Genomic DNA, 20,394 nt, shown 5'->3' with positions numbered 1-20,394 from the left:
GGTTCCACTTCAAACTCACCTGCATTGGTTGCCTATTCGTAAATGGATCATCTTCAAGATGCTGTGCCATTATCATAGCAAAAGACACACAGATGATGGACAGAATGCAGAGCAAATCAAACATGCACCCCCAGTCAATAGATCTGGGTTCAATCAATTGTTCTTTTGCTCACCACACCACCCTAGTTTAGACCCAGCCATATGCAATTCAGCCTTGACCCAGTGCCTCATGGGAACAGTCCAGCCCGAACTGCCAAGCCAGGTCCTCCTTGGACCGGAAACAAGCATCTTGGGACCGGTTTCCGGGCATTACCCCTCAGGAAGTAACTTAAGACTTGTCTATTTATTTATATGCTCTTGATTGTCTTCAATCTGAACACATATCCCATAATTTCTCGTTCAGGATATTCCCTTACTGCTTCAGTGCAAAGAGACATTACGTTGTAAGCGCGCTTTAAACATAGGGTGCATAACATAACCATGCTGTGCAGAAATTACCATGTCGGGCATGCAAGGTGACTAATGTGCAGAGACCCCCCCCCAGTTCAGTGCGAACTGGGCATACAGTAGTTCTCCACACTGTCAATAATAGTCCATGAGGCTGGTGGTACCCTCTCCCCCCGCATGTTGGCATTATCTATTGTCGCACTACAGTTGGCATTGCGCACCACATTAACTGTGCCATTTCCTCTGAAACATAGAGAAACAGGTGTGAGTCTCCTGACTGAGAATCTACTGCTCTATTGGACCATTGTAGTAATAAGACATGAGTGGAATGAAGAGGAGGTACACCAAGAGCTATAATAGGAAAAGACGAGTTATTGGCCGTGGTTTGGCACTATGTGAAATACAAGGAAGTAAACTTCGATGAATGGGCTGTCCAGGCCTCTCAATGAAGTGTTGACTATGCAGTAGCCCTCTGACAGTGCAGCACAGCTATAGTATGTCGTTGCAGGTTAACTTGAAAATAAAGAAAAGACAGACTCCTTCTGGCAATTTTAAGCTCTTTACTGTCCCGTCGTCACACAAGTAAATTTACTTTATCATTAAAATGCCCCTTACATTGGCCAGAGATATGCATATTTCTGAGTGACTTTAAATCACACTAATCAGAAAAAAATTCGAAAATATTGATCATTTGCAACAGTCGATTGCATATGAGCTTAGACAGTCTCTATAATTTCTCAAATTTCTATCAACTCTTACACTTTAACTTTTTATCTGTCTGTTCAATATTGCTTTTTCTTTAAAAATGTCACACTAGTCCTTCTAAGCAAGAAAATATGCCAATGCGCACAACACAATCATATATTAAACATTATGCATCACAATAACATTATGCAACTACAGCATCATTCTGGCCACATTTATATTCATCCGCATGCATTCGTTATCACAATTTTAAAAACACGTCAGCCACTTCTAAATGGGAATCAACATTGTTCTACTCTTCATGGTAAATGCAGTCAGCAACCATTGGCTTTTTCCCTCCACACTTAAAGAAGAAAACCCTCAAACCATGCGTCTCATAGACCATGGATGGCTTCTGGACATTAGGTCCAGGTGGCAATTGGAGTGTTCAGATCGTACCTGAAGGTAAAGTTTAGTGACATCAGCCTTTCAGCTGTCCCTCTGTCAAATATTGAAACAAATATTGGGAAGCCAGCTTCAAATCACTCACATTGATCACTTCAACTTTATATTGAGATAAACACGTTAGGACCATGTAGCGCCTTCAAATTAATATTGTGCCGCACATGTACGCAGCACATGTACACAATCTTGCACGTGATACCCTTATCTCTTATATCCTTATATCTACATCTGTATTTACCATTGCCAAAGGAGACATGTCAAACAGTAAATACAGAAACATGGAACGAAGTCCATATTGTCCTCACCTTAAAGACGGCAATCCCCGGATCCTACCCATCCTCCGTGAATAGGCAAAAGTTTAGAGAACACGGTGTTTGCTCACCTCATCAAAGATGCGCAATGATCTATGCAGCAGAGGCACACGATGCTCTGATGGTAGCTGTCAGTTGAGGGCAAAAGTGGCCCCTAGGCTGGCTCGCCAACTGTTGCATGGCAACTTGAAAATTAAGAAAAGGCAGACTCTTGTAGGCAATTTAAAAACAGCTCTTTACTGTCGCAGCAGGGAGAGCGACTGTCTTTACACATGTAAACAGCATGTCTCAATTTGCTGCTTGATAGGGGGCTATCCTTATACATAGTTAAACAATGCTCGTTACAAAAGTTCAAACAATGAATTATTAGACAGTTACACATTGGTATACATTAGTTATGGAAAAACATGAGGAAACCTGTGACCCTAGACTTTAACCTAATTCTCCACACATCCTTTCTTGCAGTTCTAACAATGCTTAACATACTAAGTATTCTTCTACTTTAGAATGCATGTATATTTGGGTTGAATGTATATTTATTTGTGTGTGTGTTGTATCATTGTGTTTCTAAGACCTCTTCTCAGATTCTGTGTGTTCTTGGCTAATTCATCTCCTGCTCCCATTGTCTAATCCTGTTTCAATCTATTGAAAACATAGAATACGTGCTGGTGTACCTGTGTGCTAAGGCCATAAATTCAGTTGTCAAACAAGAGATTTCCTTTAACTATGACCTTACAGGTCATGCATTCTGTCCTCAGGTTAACTCTTTACCTGGTTTTCATCAGCACAGGTTTTTGGCCTGCACTGCTGTTTCACCATGTATAGCTGTTTTACACTTCAAAGGGGAGACTCAGGAATGCAATTCTGTATTTAATCCAGGAACTCCTAGTACTATACCTTATGATGAGTGCGTATAGATGCTGTATGAGCATCAAGATACATGGGCTTGATGGACTGTGGGGAAAATAATTTCATCATACGTTGACAATGATTTGTAGTTTTTGCCTATGCTTATTAGTTGTTTTGGGTCGAAAAACTTTGAGTCGTCTTAGAGGATAATAAAGCTGTCTTAAAGACCCTGGTCCTAATTTATTTACATGTTTCCCATAATGGTTTTGCACAGACCCTTCATTATTAATCTTTTTTTAAAATGTATTTATTTAATTCTAAACATATTGAAATGCGTCCAACCAATGTTAAGATTTTTATGAATGATGTTGCTTTATGGCAATATTTCTTTCTACTCTTTATTATGAGATAATCAACAATATTACTTTCATGCTTATTCAAGCATTTGCATATATGCTAGAAACGTTATAAGTAGCCTCAAATTGTTAAATATTGCAAACATGTTCCTGTGTTTTTTTACTTGAATCTATGTAAGTGAAACAAGCTCACTGCTGTTCCCCTCAGCGCGCACCATATTAAAGGTTGTGCAATAATGAACCATATAATAATTAAAGAGAGAGCCAACCCATTGATTATCACACTAGGAGCTTCATAAATCCTCCTAGTAGGGATAATTTTTTTCTTTTGTGTAAAAGAACTGTCACCCACTGATCAATGCAGAGCGCTCCCTGATGCAAACAGTATTGGTACATGCTTATGATCTTGACCCTTGAGGGAGCACTATATATATTGGGTGGAATCTTGAGAAATAAAATGTCTACATGATGCCACAGGTTTACATTTTAATGTGGGTCTGTATGGCAAGATTAAAAACAAAAGGTGATGCCTTAGAGGTACTATTACTTAAGCATATACTAGGGTCTACATGATTTAGCCGCCTTTCTTGCCAGCTCATGGTCATGTGGCTTTCCTCAGGACCAGATCAGATACTCAAATTCCCCAGAAACCTTATGTAATCACTTGTTCTTAAAAGCAAATTTTGCTAAGTCACAATCCCTCCAAACGTTCATACAATCCAATCTGGGAGGTCTTCTTCGTGTTCTGTAGGTAGAAAAAAGGAAGAAAGAATTATTTGAGTGACATAAACATTCTCATATTTTCTTTACAGGATTAATAGATTTTTGTTTCTAATTGTGATTTTTGTCACAGTCACAATTTGCACAACCAATCCAGTGTTAGGGAATCATGCAGATCCAGAGGACATAGTGTGCTCCCAACCTGCACCCCTCATTGTCTTTTCAATCATTCACACTTTTCATTTGCCTGTAAAGTATTTGTGAAAATATTGGTGCATAACTATGAAGTTCATTATTGACATTTGTAGTCGTTTGAGTGGAGCAGCCCAATAAAAATTACATTTTCCCAGTAATTTAATTAAACATAGTGTGCCTATGCGATCTTTTTCTAGGGGGGAGATAGGAGTTTGGGGGGTGAGGCCCGCCTTGTAGTCGCACTCTGTAAGCTAATCAGAGATCACTTAATCCCATGAGTACATAATAGGCCCAAAAGGAGGAAATGCGGTAGCGGCAATCAATACAAGTTTGTTATTACGCACTTTGTCAAAGGAATGCTCCCCAGTTCACCTAGTTATTTTCACCACCCCCTGAATGGAAAGCATGTTGCGGGAGACTCGTGCCTTTTTAAGTGTCTGGGCGCTTCCGCTTCACTTGACCGCGTCAACGTTATGACGTCATATGTCACAGCTGACTGGTATATTTTTTTGCTTTCATATAAAGCATTTGGGCCATTATCAAAGCTCAGTACTGGTACATGTATCTCATCATCAGTAGTCGGTGATTACCCTTTATAATACTGATGGAAGGCATGCATACAAAAGGGTCCATTCTTGTGTCGGGGGTCGTTTCAATTTTATTCCTGTATTTCTCTTAATTGGTTGGTTGTTTAGCACTGCTAAACAATAAAGTGTATATGCAAGTGTCTAATTTCAATTTAAGGAGGGGTGAGTTATATCCACATTGTTGGAAGTCTGTTCTAAAGAAATAGTTATTTTATATTTCAGAGTAAATGTGTAATATGTTATTCCCCGAATTCTAAGTGTCACGTGTCGGTTATATAAATGGTCCCAAGGTTTACCATCATTTAGTCCAGTCCTGTCCATGGCTGACGTATAAACCCATCGCTGTTCCTTTTTGGCATATGGTATGTTCCATGTTCTTAGTCAAGTTGCCAGTCTTTTTACAAAATAACCCAATGTAGGTTGTTCACTCTGTGTCCCATTGTAATGTAATGATTTTGACATTTGGGTTATGCTCCTCCTGCATTGCAAATTAGTGTAATTCTCACATATACATGCTTTAACTTTTCTCCTGGTCATTTCAGTGTATCTAAGCTCTCATGGGCAGGTTATCGTATATATAACATGTGACAAATTGCAATTGGCATGCTTACGTACGGTCCAATGTTTTCCTAGCCTCAGGTTCAATGTCTTAGGTTGTTCTGTGAGAGGACATTTACTGTAGTTGCCATAAGGGAAGTACTCCGGTGGCCCCACAAATTGGTCATAGTTGGTTGTTTTGGTTGAGTCTTTTCAGGTCTTGTGTGCACCAGAATGTCTTTTACACCCCTGCCTCTTCTATGAGAGAACATGTTTTTTTCTAAATTGAGTTGTCCTGTATTCAGGATTCTCCTGTTTGTATTGATTATTTTCTTAATGTTGTTAGAAGCTGTATTGAATGTATTGAATGTAGTCACACATATTGATCTATCATCGTCTTTTTCTTTTAATGCTTTTTCCAGTAGATCTTCCCAGTTATTTCTTGCGCTCTTCATAGCTATTTGTATGACTTTCTCAGGTGTCTCCTATCTCGCAACATATCCACTAGAGTCAGTGCTTGTATTTTAAAGTAATGTAAGTACAGTTCCTCCTAATTCATAGGAACTGGCCGTATGGAAGGTTTTTAGGTCTCGCCTGGCGTCTGCAAGAGCTATAGTCATCAAGGCAGTTTCAAGAAGGGGACTCGAAGCCCCGTCCCTCATTTTCATTGGGTAGCGTCAGTGTTTATGTTAAACGCTGGCTTCCCACGGAAAAGGAGGGTTTTTGGTTGCCGCCTTTTCACCTTTTTGGAGGGCCCCCAAGGACTCGGTCGCCTGCATTACACCTGTCGTGACAAAGTTTCTTATCAGAAGCTTTGTCACGATGCCTTGCACGCGCCAGTTTGGCTCTCTCGTTGGGTGCTCTGAGAACGCTCATCCTGTCTTAACACGCCCAGGCAGTCGAAAAAGTTGTCACATGATCGCTATAGAAATATCTTTCTGGCTCCATCTTGGGCTCCATCTTGGGCTTGAAACAAACAACTGTCACATTCACATGGTCTTGTACCTACTTTGCTAATTTACAACGTTGTCAAAATAATACAAATATTCCTTTGTGTGGTACTAGTTATAATAGGTTTGTAATTAAGTGAAATACTGAAATATTAAAATGTAAATATTGCAACAATCTTCACCTTTCTTATGATACTAAAATATATTCTTTATTAAGGTATCCGATAATTATAACATCTTATATTTAAAATCATGATATCTTCATTAATCCGCTTATCATTCACTACAAATGACAGTTTAAAGATGCCCGCCGCTCTCCCAGTGTCCAAAGGTGGAAAGTCCCGTTTCAATGATATCTCCTGCGCATGTCTCCCAAGAGACGCGCCGAATGCCACTCCTCTGACTTCCCTGGCCCCACCTCTCGGATCAGCTGCTGAATGTTACTTTGACAGGAAGTGTTGGGGTACGGCGGGGTAAGTAGAGCTGCACTGGAGGCTGTAGGCAAAGATCTAGAATACCAAGCCGGGGGCGGCCCCAGGGTTTTGACATAGGTGTCCTGAGCTCCCATTGTCACAGCCGTGGGCCCATAGCTGGGGTACTTCACCCTGATGCCCCTGGGTTGGGAGAAGTGCCTCGAGCTCTGGCGTTCTGCTTGCTTCAGATCTGGGCACCCAGTGGAGGCTGCAGCAGCATCCAGACAAAGCTGCTGATCTTGGCCTTGGTTGGTGATGCTCTTGCCCCGGGTCTTTGCTGTGAGATGTCCAGGCCATGTCACCCTGCCAGGGATGGTCCAGCCTGGCTCCCGATGAGACATTATGCTCTCTGACTCCGAGTTTCCGGCCCTGTCGTCTTGCTGGTGGGTTATTCTACTGAAGCCCTTTCTTCTTACTGGAGGCTTATCCTACCCTACCTTCTTGTAGGTGAATTACCATGGGCTGCCTCCTTGTTTGGAGGGGTGTAACTTTTGCCACTCCTTCTTGCTGACAATGGCTCCTTGTTGGGGAATGAGGGGGGTCGGTCGTGGCAACTATTCTGCCCCTGCTTCTTGCACATGAATTATCTTTCTCTAGCTCGTCGAATTGGTATTCTCTCAACCTGGCTTCTTTTAGCAGTGTTATCCTTCCCTGGTCCCCTGCTGAAGGTACAATACAGTCTAGATCCGGGAGGATATCCTGTATTTATTGGTGCATTTTCATGATTTGCCACATACCACGGGATGTGGATGCTCCAGCTGTATGTCGCTGCCTGAGGGTGCTTTAGACCTAGGCCACTGATTGGTGATGCCCAGGGTCACTCCTTGAAGTTCCATTAGACCATTACTTTGAGATGATCGGCTGTGGGCCCCTCTACCAGCTTGCACCCCACCCTCCACTCGAGGAGCGCCAGCTCTGGCCCTCTACTGGGAATGTGCAAGTCCGTGGTTCTGTCTAGAGGAATGATTGGGCTTTGAAGGAGAGAGGATCCAGGAATGGTGGGGTGTACTAGACCAATGTCCCTGCTGGCAGTGTGTGTTCGCCGGTTTGGCCTCCCTTCTTTGAGGTGCATTATCACATTTTAATTAAGGTCTCTGAACGTTCTTGGAGGAAGGGAGCGTCTGACCTGGGCTCTGTTTGACAGCAACTTTCGGCGCTCTTGCAGAGAATTGAGCTTATGAAGGGCAGCTTTAAACAGCCCTGTACCAAAAGGTTTTAAATAGTCCCGTACCTAAAGCAAGTATTCTTCAAGTCTCGTGCAGCCCCACAGATTTGCACCATACTACTGTTGTTTTCCACACCTCTCCAACGTCGGGTCGGGAATCATCACAAAGTTAAGCTCTACATAGTTTCTCTGGCGACCAGTGCCAGCGGTGGAAAATCTCCCAAAAACTATATTTCAGGCAATCTTCACTAAGCCCTTTGATGTAATTAATCGGCTAGTCTGGTTTCCCACCCTCCTTCACGCCATGTTTCCCCCCATGTGCACGGTGTGTAGGATGGGCCAGGAAAGACAGTGATTAATCAGTGTGGCAGATAACCTCCAGTATATAGACACAATCTGTCACCTCGCCCTTGGATTGTGTTAGCTACGAAAGGAACAAGCATTAAAAATGCAATAGGTCTCGCCTTTCATTAAGTTAAAGCCTTTTGCTTTGCTATACAATACCATTAGCAAAGCAAATGCCTTTAACTTATTTAAAGGCGAGACCTATTGCATTTTCAATGCTTGTTTTCTTAGAGGCTGGGAAGCTGAGCCAACATATGTGAAAAACTGTTTCTGTATCCCATCTTTTGATTTAGCCAATAATGAACCTTATTCATAATTTGAAACAACTTATACATTGTGTACAAACCTTGCCTTAGTGACTGACTGGTAAAAGTATTTCTGCTCCAGCGGGCTGAAATAAATTGTTTAGTTGATTAACTCGACATGCAAACTTGTTGTCCTTGACCCCCCAAAATATGTTGTGGGCATCGGTCAATAGGAAATCCACACCCCTGCTACCCTGTTAGGAGGGGCAACAGATGGGAACTCATCACTGTGCATAGAAACCCTACTTAGGAGAACCTCCCTTCATGGCACTAGGCAAGTCCCTTTCACTGTTGCTCCTGAGGAAGAGATGATTGGTGATGCTACTTTGTGTAGACGAGTCTGACTCAAAAATTATGACGGCAGGTCTGTATCTGCTAAATGTAGGCTGCAATACTACTCTGCTGAATGTATGCTGCAACACGTCCTGTTGCTTCTGACTTAGCAGGGCTGCTGTATCATTGTAGTATGGATGGTGGGTTAATTGTCGACATTCCTAAGTTAGCATGAGCTTCGCTGCCATTAGGCTGCTTTTCCGCACAACACTACATGCGTTTATTTTGCAAGACTTTGTTTGTGCCCTTTCTACATGAGAACTGTCGGCTTTTCACATTTTCTGCTGTGCTCTGAGGTTTAGTCTGCACACGACGTACAAGGTTGATAAACAGTGCTCCTTGTTATTCTGATTCTCGCACCTAGACATAACATGACACACAGCTGCACTACTGAAAATCGTATGCTTTAATATTGCAAGCTAAGCATGTTGTTCACGCTCTTGGAGACAGACCTTTCCAGAGAGAAGAGCTGTGCTTGTCCTGAGATGTAAATCTTTCATCTGGGCTTTGAAGTATTTGGCCTGCTGACAAAGCCCAGAGGTCTTCTTCTTTATAATAAACTAGATCTTATCACGGGGAGGGCGGTTAGGCTCTGTAGCCCTTTTCCACTGTCTTTATAAAATGATATCACGGTTTGTATTCTATGGATTTGTGACAATGCTAACAATATTGTTTCTATGCATTTTGCTGCTAGTACACTGTACCAAAGAGCACGTTTGTTAAAATAAACATCCTGAGAGAATCGGGAGTGTTGTGTTATGGGTTGTCTAATCATTGGTAGCTTCGCTGTTAATCGGAGAATGAATGAGACACTATTGCCAGTCTGTTTTTGGGATTTTTGGGTACGAAGGTGTAGGTTGGTACACCACTATCTACTGAGGTCCTGATTTCTTGCACATAGTTCTGTATATGTGTAGAATCCCTGCAACATCATGAACTCCTCGGGCCTGTAGACCTCTAATATCTTACGATTGAGCTGTACCTGGAGATCCTTACTTTTTGTTGCATGAAGAGTCCAAAGAAACACAGAGAAAGTGTTGGTTGGACACCAGCTTGTTCCCCTGCTTCATACTCCGAAGGCAATGAAGTTTATCCGTAGGACTCATATGGGTCAAACACAGAAGTGATTCCTATCCGTTTCTTATTTTTTTAATGTTACATTAAAAACGTATTCTTTTCCTAGTCGATGGGTCCCTCATGCTTCATAGCGAAGTTGCAATTAAAGATGATTAAGATTATTGCTTGATTTAACTTTTCTTTAAATATGTAATATAATGCATTGCGTTAACATGTGCTGTGAATGTTCCATGAATTAAAATCTTTCTCATCCTTCGTAAAAAAAAGAAATTTGGAGAATGTAATATAACTATTTCATTCTGAGTGTTATCAGAGGCATCCGGTTTTCTTTGTTCTCGGAAGTAGTCTTAAATTTAACCTCAAATTGTTATTCATGAGCTGTCACATTGCAGACTATTCTTATTGGACTTTCATTTTGTTGTTGTTTGACCTTTAGCTTGGATTGTTTATTTCAGATTTACTTGTGAGCTATACTGAGTTTATCTTTTTAATATGGGTTTATTTTTACTACAGTAGAGCTCATACTGGGCATCTTGCTAGGCTTATGTTCAGGTAACAAAGTGTTTTCTGAATCACTGAAATCGACTTGAAATTTAATATATTTCTAACAGAATCCTTCTTTGAAGCATTATGATAGTCGAAATCATTATTTTTTTAACACTCTTTCTTTAATACTTCAAACTTGTCTCACATTTAAACTGTAATTTTTGATTGCATAAAAGCATGATTTTATATATATTTTTTTTTTTAAGACATTGTTTATACTTCTATATACTTGAAAATGAAGAATAGGGTAATTTGATAGGAAAGTTCTACTGTCTAGTCTGCTTATTCATATAGTGGATCTCAGACATGTCATAGAAAGTTTTAGTTTCATGCCATGCATCTGCACCCTTTTTAGGTCTCGCTCTCGAGGCCTATTGTTGTTGAGATGCCTCTCAAGGGAGACCGACTGGGGCACGCGCAGATTCTTGCAGATTCTGCTTTGTGGACGCGCACGTGAGATACGCCTGCCACAAAGGGTGCGCGGGCGGCGCCATGTGGCAGAAGCTTCTCTCTACATTTATCTCCGGTGCCCGACAGCGCCACTGACCATCTCTGCACCCACCACCGTCCCGTCCCACACCAGCACGCCCCATTTCATTTTCTTTATTACTTCATTATTACGTTTTTTGAAGGTGTCAGAGCGCTTCACAAAAGGAACAGGACTGATGTAAGAGAACATTAGAAGTGAACAAATGACAAAAGCTAAAGTTACATTACATGAGGCAAAAGTCACAATCGTGAGCGAACAAACTACAAGAGAACGCTAACGGTGCATTACAAGAGGGAACTCCGACATGTGTGCAGGTTACAAAAGCGTACAAACTACAAGTAGAGGTGTAATACTGCAATAAATGGAGAAGACTCAAATAAAAGAACAAACGTTACATAGGCAATGGTGGCACTCTTCACCACTCCCGCGCTGAGGATGAGCCCCCCACCGCCGCATCCCAACAGCAGAGCCTCTTAAATTCCTCAGTACGACACGGAAGCCTCTGTTGACGGCCCATCAACGCGCATCAAAGCGCTCCTCCCTCATCACTTCAGTACACCCCGGCATCCCCCACAACACCCCCGACCACAGTAGTAGTCCCACCTCTGAGTCCTCTGCAAACCGCGGCACGCCATGTGTCCCTGATCCGGCGGTCCCCTCCCTGGGCCGCACGAGCTGCGCAGCACACACCAACCTCCGGACGGTGAAGCCTGCAGGCGCCGCCACTGGGCACGAGCTGCAGACCACGGCAATGTGCACACCCACAATGCGTGCACGGCTCTCCCACCCCTCCCCATTCAAGCAGCAAGCTGCCCATTGCATTCTTGTATTTTTTTTTCTATTTCTTTCTTTATGCGTTTTAATATAGCGCAGAATTTACCCGAAGGTGTCAGAGCGCTTTACAAAAGGAACAGAACTGATATAAGAGAACAATACAAGTGAACAAATATCAAATGTTACATTACATGAGGCAAAAGTAACAATCGTGAGTGAACAAAGTACAAGTGGTAGCAAACGGTGCATTACAGGAGGAAAAGAGGTGTGCAGGTTACGAAAGTGTACAAAGTATAAGTAGAGGTATAATGCTGCAATAAATAGAGGACGCTCAAACACAAGAAGAAACGTTACATAGGCAATGGTGGCACTTGGGCAAGTATCGAAAGCAAACAAAAAGTACGAGGTAGCAAACTGTGTGAACGCGCTTCCCATGAGCAGATTCTGGTCTGTGAACGTGCTTCACATGAACAGCTTTTCTGTGTTCATTGAATTAGAGTGCTCCTCTCTGGAAGGTGAGAGATGCTGTTAGTTAGCAGCGTGGGGCGCCTGTCGGCATGCTGTGATAATGACTTTCTTTGATCTGAGGGAGCATTGAAGATCTCGTTGTTAGGTCCAACGCGCCGACAAGCGCTGTTAGCGCGCGTGACGCCGGCCAGCCTCCCTCGCGTTGAGCTCGGCACAGGAGCTGGCCGCGCGCCGACAAACGCTGGGAGTGTGCGCGTGACGTCAGCTTCCCTCGCTACAGGACCTCTGCACTCGCCAGCCGACAAGCACTGCGAGCGCGTGTGGCGGCGTGCGCTGTTTGTCTTCTTTCAGTTCCCCCGTATCAGTTTTATTCAGCCTTTGGAGCTGCTAGACCAGGTGCAGCCGAGAAACCCACAGCAACAGGAAGCGAGTAAAGTGAAGTGAAGTGAAAGCCGGACCGAGGACGTGCCCAAGAGACGTTCCAGCCAGTCCCTGTGAGAGAACGAGAGATTTGATAGCCACAGTGTTTACTTCCAGTCAGCTGCTGGCGTGGCCGACCTCGACCACCCCTTCAGCCTTAAAACTGCGCAGGCCCCGGGAAGAGAGGTAAGGGAGGACGCCTCAACACTGCAGATCATTCATATTTGCGTAAATACGTTTTATCTCTCTCCTATCCATCCGGCCTTAGACATTGAGAGAGACTGAAAAATATCTCTCTTTCAGACCAGAAGTGATTCGCTTTTTCAACTTTGTAATACGTACTTGCCAACGAGCTGCCCCAAGCTAGGTACTCCTGCCTTGTTAGCAAACGTCCATTTGCATTTCCAGATTTGTAGTTTTGATATTAACACGTAAGTAAGGGCACAAAAACTCCACTGTCCAAAGTGCTGTTCACTAAAACACAACCACTGCATGCAGGATGTCCAGCATGGGGCCTTGTAGCTTCTGTAGTGTCTTTTGAGCTTGTGTAGTAGGACCCTTCTGGTCCCTGAAAGACTCTGTAGAAATGACATAATCGTTGGGGTGCGTTTGAGTAAGGTGAATAAAGTTGATGATAACAGTGAGTTAGTTAAGGGTTGCCCTCTGAAGAATATGTAAACTGCAGAGCTCCGGTGTGGTCATTTGTATGCTACTGTGTTGTGGAGTACGGAAAATCTATGAGCTCAAACATTTTTAGGTGACAAGAATGTTAAATGCTGTGCATGAATAGTATTGTTTCTCTGCTCTAAAATACATACGGGCACCAGGATGATTAAAATAAATAAGCATTTGCAATGCATTAGGTCTTGCATTTATGAGAGTGTAAGCTATTGGCATTGTAAATGACAATGCCTATTTTTGTTTAAAACATAAATAAAAGGCATTGTTTATTACAATGCCAATAGCTTAAACTCGCGTAAATGCGAGACCTATTGCATTACAAATGCTTTTTTTATGATGACCCTGAAACTCTATATGAAATGTTTATATGAAACATTTTAATATGAAACTCTATATGAAATGTTTATATGAAACATTTTAATATTAAACATTTTAAAAAAATGTTTATATGAAACATTTTAATACGGGCACCAGGATGATTAAAATAAATAAGCATTTGCAATGCATTAGGTCTTGCATTTACGAGAGTGTAAGCTATTGGCATTGTAAATGACAATGCCTATTTTTGTTTAAAACATAAATAAAAGGCATTGTTTATTACAATGCCAATAGCTTAAACTCGCGTACATGCGAGACCTATTGCATTACAAATGCTTTTTTTATGATGACCCTGAAACTCCATATGAAATGTTTATATGAAACATTTTAATACTTCGACTCCTTTATGAGCTGCTCTCTATTGTAATTTCATCAAGCTCTTTTATATGACATAATGTATATTTTCTATGAAATATTTTATATCTGCATACTTGCAATGCTTTTTACTAACTGTGCATTAGCAATAAATAAATAAATACTGGTATTCTTCAGGCACGATTGGCAATGTTATGCCCTCCTGCACCTCTGCACATGTTCCCTGCCTCTGCTTCCTGGTGTGAACCTGCTCATACTCAGACTTTAGGTTTCTTTGCATGGTCCATGTTCTGATGGGAGTAGTGGTCTCCTGCCCCATGACTCAGCTTTATTTTGCATCCTCAAGAGTAAACAATACACACATCAAATGCTTGTCTTTTTTGCTGGCTTTGTTAAGGCCCTGCACGTCTTTCTCATCTGCTGCAGCTTCACTCAATGGTGCAGGCAGACTTGACTCTCTTGACTGTGCAACAGCTGGGAAAAATTTGAGCAGTGATTTCCTGAAACACCTTCTTAAGTCTCCTGCTTCTCACAAAATGGGGCTACTGCCTCTAGTTGCCAGGAAGAAAGATTGCCTACCTGATTCTGGCAGCTAATCAGAAAGGAGAGAGGCATTTCCCTTTTTTGTATTTTTATTCATCCATTCACACTCTCTATGTTAACATAGCCATAGCTTTACTATACAGTTGCTAATAAAAAATTATAATATGGCCTAGTGTGCACTCTTTTTTCGTTAAATAATCATTCCGCTGCAAAAAAAAACATTTGTTTGATTTGATTTGATTGTGGGATTTTTTGAGCGCACGAATGCCCCGAGGGCGTCTTGGCGCTGTAAGAGATCAAAACATTGCCATTTACAATGCCAATAGCTCCAATAGCTCCAATTACAACAAATGCGAGACCTATTGCATTGCAAATGCTTGTTCTTTTTTGTATTAGAATTGTATTTAAAGAAATAAATAATGATATGTTTTGGAGACTGTAAATTAAGCTCAATTTAGCTATTCCTCTGGAAGGAATTCATATCATGGGGAAATGTACGGACTAAAGTATTATGACAATCCTTATAGAACTAAAAAGAACTAAAAAGATATCCTTCATAAGGTAAATCAGTTACAGTAAAACCTTGGGATGAAAGAGTCTATAAGTACCTCATTGGTTATCTAAGTCAGTCTCCCTGTGTGGGAAGTGTGTTTCCAGGCGAGGTCCCCGAACTTGCTGTGTTGAGGGACTCAAGGTGCACCTCACTGAAGAAATATTCCATAAGGTCTCTGTTGCTTGAAATGCCATACAAAGAGAATGAAGGCTGTTAATTCAGAATGCACTGCTCCTTTGGGATGTCAAGACAGTTTTTTGCACCTTTTTAGTTCCTTCAATGCACGTATGTTAGTGTTGCAAAATGTACTGTTCCACAGAAGATTTCCCAGTACTTTCGAAAGGTTTGTTCATTTTACATTCATCAATTGTTAATGGTCTCTTTTAACATTAAATTCTTTAATGACATCTGTCATGAGCTTTTAAATATGCACCAAACTTCTTCAATCCAGGTCCTGATTTATTACACACACACGTGCTTAAGATACTTCCCAGAAGGCATACTTATTCATATTTATGGGTTAAACTTGGGGTCCAACACTATCTTGAATCTATTTCACCACTTTAAATTTGTATGTATTGTTTTTCAGGTCGCCATTTTCCAAAGCGACCCAGGCACATGCTGGTGGTCGAGGCCAGGTTTGATGGTGAGCAGCTTGCTACAGATCCAGTCGGCCATGCGGAACAACCAGAATTTGCTACAGAACTGGCTTGGGAACTAGATAGGAAAGCACTTCATCAGCACAGGTTGAGTTGCACATCAGTGCTCATTTTATTTCTAGGTACTTCAAGTGTGTAAACTGCATTTCTTTTTGAAAGTGTGCATTTAGCCTATTTTCATGACTTTGCATAAGTGCACCCTGTTCCACAAGATTTGCTGAAACACCAGGGCACATGCATGCGGAGGAAAGTTTTCCTGGACAGGGGGAGGGGAGGACATATACGTTGGGGAAAGCAGGATGTGTACAGGACTTATAGTGGGACAGAGGGATAAGTACACTGAGACAGTGGGATTTGTTCACGAGGAGAGCATTGCACAAACAGTAGAGCACCACCAATTCACCCACATAATAGTAAGTTTGACAGGGCATTATGATTCTGCAACTGGGAAGGCATATCCATTGGGATAAGGTCGTGACTTAATTTGGACGAAGATTCCACATCCTCAGGGGCTAGGTTTATGCTGGATCTAGGTGTAGGTTGATTGGTTGGTTGTCAGTGTTTCATTGCAGCTTGTTGCTTTGGTGGTTGAACTGACGCTGTTGTTGGTTATCGGTGACAGTGATGTGTTGTGGCATGAAAATCACAGAAAGTGTATCGTAAAACATGCAGAGGTTGAGAATACACTGAGGTCAGAAGTGTGTAAACTCTTTGGGTGGGGAATACACTCACAGTGGGAGCAGATCTTGGATTCCCACACGCTGACTGTGAGTGTGAAACGGGAAACGCTGGTTAACAAATGTGTTTACTAGACAAGGTGATGCTGACAACTTCATTAGGATGGACACATAACACTGGCTGCGAACATTTGTAAGTGTTGTAGAAGGCAAGAAATACCAACTTCATCATAAGCCCCTGTCATAGTTAAAACCCACAACCACCAGAAAGTAGTCTGCAAACAGTCAGATGTAAATAGGAAACAGTGAAGTGAACAAATATTCGATAACATACTTCTCTTATAGTGGACACATTTGCAGTTTCCTTGATGATTTGGGATCTTTACATAAGTATGTACAGACTTAATGGCTCTGCAATAATAATATATTGTATGTTAATCTGCTTTTGTGTTACAACCTATACATTTTATCGATTTAAATAAAGGATTGTATGTGTGGACAAACCTTGCTTAAGGTGGAGAATATATACTTCATTTTACATATGCGTATTATTTCAGTCTCAATTTTGTTCCCTTTTGTTATCACTGTAAGTTTCATAACAAACGTCATGCTGTTTAGTTGGTGCCCATTTATTTTTTAGTAGCAAAATATTTTTATGCCAACTGCTATTTTTACATTTTCACCAAAATGTTGCAACATATGTGGAACAAGTCTAACTCTTGTTTGCAGCACTAGCTTGAGATATTGTAGTAAAAGAGATCTTCAAACCCACTTTAAAATATTTTATATCTCACTAAATGGATTTAAATGGATTTCAACTAGAGCTCCCGGTTTTATGGCATTTATTTTTTTGCCATTTCTGTCTATATTTATCCATATTTATTTATAGGCAATTTTATCTGTATTTGTCCACATTTATTTTTGCCACTAGGAAAAGACGGTGCTGCAGGTAGTATTTTTTCACATTTATTATAATTGAAAATGCACACATGCACTCAGTTGTTATTTGTCGATACAATACATTCATCTGAAAACTTTACCATTCGCAGAATGCCCCAAATGCGCTTAAAAGTACTATCTCAGGCCATTTGTCTCAAGACCTTACAGTTTCTGTCATCTGCACAAAGTGCCACATCCTCTCCCACACTGAACACCATACTGCCCCACTGAGGGAAACTCATACTGCCTTAAGCTTCAACCCAATTGTGCCCCGCTATAATCACCTGGAAGCAACTCAATTCAAATCATGCACTAGACAAGAGTAATATGCGGCCTGAAAAAAAGTAACACATTCTGGAAAAAGCAAACACTCATAGGGAATACAACTTGAAGCTTGTACACTCATTATTCAGAAATCAATGAGTGTTATTGCTTGAAAAGCTAAGGACATAAAAAAGAAAAGTAGCGCTTCACTGGCAAACTCTGTAAGGCGGCGCTAATGTGTTTGGGTGTGAATAAAACCAATCTGGCCACTTTGTGACTACTCTGTCTTGTTTTATTTAGTCATGTATTTATTGTTGGTATTTCGGAAGCTTTTTTCTTTCCTCCTGAGGCTGCATATTGGAATAGAAAAATTTCAGAAATAGACATATGCAGCAAAAGTGTTTACTCTTTTATTTTTTTTTTGGATCCATTTCACAGGGGAACGAATGACGGAAAGGAGAGGAAAGAACACTCACGGTTTTCTGCAAGTCAGGAAGAGGGCGTGGCGAGGAAACTCGCTGCTGGAGCACAATGTGCTAGTATTTTCCCGTTTTTAAATATAAATACAGACAAAGGGAAACTTGTTTTCCGTCTGTATTTATATGTAGAAATCCGTTTAAATGGAAAACCGGGAGCCCTAATTTCAACTTAAGTTTTGAAGGAAACTGATAAATAGCACGTACGTTTTCTCTATCAATCCAGCTATTCTAAGCAGTGTTCTGCCTTTCACTCCTTTCCATTACAAAGAAGCCATGACCCTTTCAATCCCAAAACTAGTATTCTTTGTATGTATCCAAATACTAGGTAAAGTATCCTCATGTCCTAATGAGTTATACCTTTTCCAAGTCCTGCACAGAATCAGTGGCTCTTGATACCAAGCAAGTTATGTTAGAAGACTGCAATCATTATTTGTTGCATGCATGACAGTTGGCCATGACCCTTTGACATTTATATTGTAAAAATAAGAATCTCTACCCTTATGTTTTAGGTGGCACAACCTATAAGAATATTTTTTTCCAGATGTTGAACTAAAAAGCAGACTGTTGCCGGTTTATGTAATTCTGTAAAGAGTGTATGCTGCAAACGGTGATTACAAAAAAAGAAAAAAACCTGCACCTACAGTGAGAACTCACTTCGTAAGCTCCAGATAGCGCTTATAGTCAACAGTTCATGCTGTTGACCCATGAATGAATATAAGGTAAAGTCAGAAATTCGTGGTCACACCAGCTCAGGGAAGAGAAAGCTAACAATCCACATAAGAGAACCTACAAGATGCATATCAATTACATCTTGTTAAACACCACACCCGTGTGCAAACTACTCTATTCTTGACATTAGTGTGACAATAAAAAAGTGTGCTCAATTACCTAAAAGTACGATACTTCGTTGAAAAATCCCGCGATCAAATAATTTCGTGTTCAGTGTTCAAAAAGAGGTTCTGAAACAGAAACCAAGCTCTGATCAACACATATACTGATGGCGGGCCATCGGCATCGCACTTTAATAAAAACATTGGCAAATGGTCCAAAATGTCCGTGTATACGTCAATGAACTAAAACCAACCTTACCGATAAAAGGTATACAGTTTTTAGTACCTTGACATTCAGTCATGATTGGAGTATAATCCGATGCTTGGCGAAGGGTTTTGTCGAACCATCAATTTCTCATATTCTCCCAGTTCGGACAAATCGAACGTAAGTTCATTCTAAAAGAACAGAAGGCGAAACCCTCAATAAATCAACTATTTCAAAGCCAAATTGCAGTATCTAACCACAACAAGGACAACTTCACACATTCCAACATGTAACGGTCACAGCGTTAAAAAGTCTATATTAAACATCCTCCAGACATGCGGCATAGATATGCGGCATACCATGCAACGTCGACTTTAACGTTATGTCTCTCATGGTTTGTACCCTATATAAAGAGATTGTTTCTCACTACTGGCCTGCGCGATAATCTATAAGTAATTTGCAGGTACGTCATACCGTGTTAAAACTATTGAAAAAGGAGAGACTCATATCGGGATCTCCAATGTCCGCCGTCCGTTGTGTATTAAAGCCAGACATGCTAAGGCACTGCCAAAATAATGTGCCACACCTCCGTTCACGCAAACAACCCCCATCTCGTTACGGCTTAGTCCTAGAACACACCCGGTATGAGTGCTACTCACCCAATCTTTCGTAGCATTTCCCATTCACCGGCGGAACAACGATCCGATAGTCGTGCGGTTCCGGTTTGGAAGTACACCGTGTTCCGCCGCTCATATGTTTTGTACTGGTATCAACCAATCATTGCCAGTATGCGTCATCGGCAAAGCTCCAATAACATCCCCCATCTTTTTGGGACGTAGCCGCCACGGCCAATAAAAACACCTGGAAATGTAATAGGGAAAAACTACTAGAATTGCCAGTTACATGATTGGCAGACAGAACCCGGTGTAGCATCCATCCAATTCAATATCAGTACAAGCGAAAGCGAGGCTTGAGTCGCCGGCCCGCCTACCCAAATCTAACTATTGTTCCTCACACTTTTAACACAAGACGAGCACGGTCTACGTTAACAAAAGGAGCTCCCTTTCAACCACCAATTTGACTCCACATTAGGCTGCGGCACAGACTGTCACCCAAAAAATCTTTGATGTGCTATGCATTTTGGACGGATGGGATCACAACTTCGTAATTTATCCTGAGTGCTGCATACTACTGTTAAAATACTAAATCAGAGATGTTGTGTTTGACCCTTGGCTCCAGTTACACCTGGGACTCGAGCCAAACTTTAATGGTGCTTGATAGTTCAACATTATGCTGTTCCTTGGATCCCACATTCACTTAGTTCACATGGTCTCAGAACAAGATAGAGTAAAAGTTAGACTGTATACAAAAAAT

The 20,394-nt window shown here is 41.4% G+C and overlaps 1 protein-coding gene across 1 annotated transcript in view; it reads left to right on the top strand.

Annotated features, from left to right (window-relative positions):
• Positions 1-20,394, top strand: part of CEP120 (centrosomal protein 120) — a 375,016-nt gene that overhangs the window by 13,458 nt on the left and 341,164 nt on the right. The window contains exon 2 of the mRNA XM_086961084.1: positions 15,557-15,713. Within this exon, the coding sequence (XP_086817210.1) occupies positions 15,557-15,713 (157 nt within the window). The remainder of the gene's footprint in view (positions 1-15,556; positions 15,714-20,394) is intronic.

This window comes from Lissotriton vulgaris, chromosome 3_1, assembly GCF_964263255.1.
Source record: "Lissotriton vulgaris chromosome 3_1, aLisVul1.2, whole genome shotgun sequence".
Taxonomy (NCBI): Eukaryota; Metazoa; Chordata; class Amphibia; order Caudata; family Salamandridae; genus Lissotriton; species Lissotriton vulgaris.
Note: the sequence above shows the minus strand (reverse complement) of the source record. Positions and strands in the feature narration are given on the sequence as shown.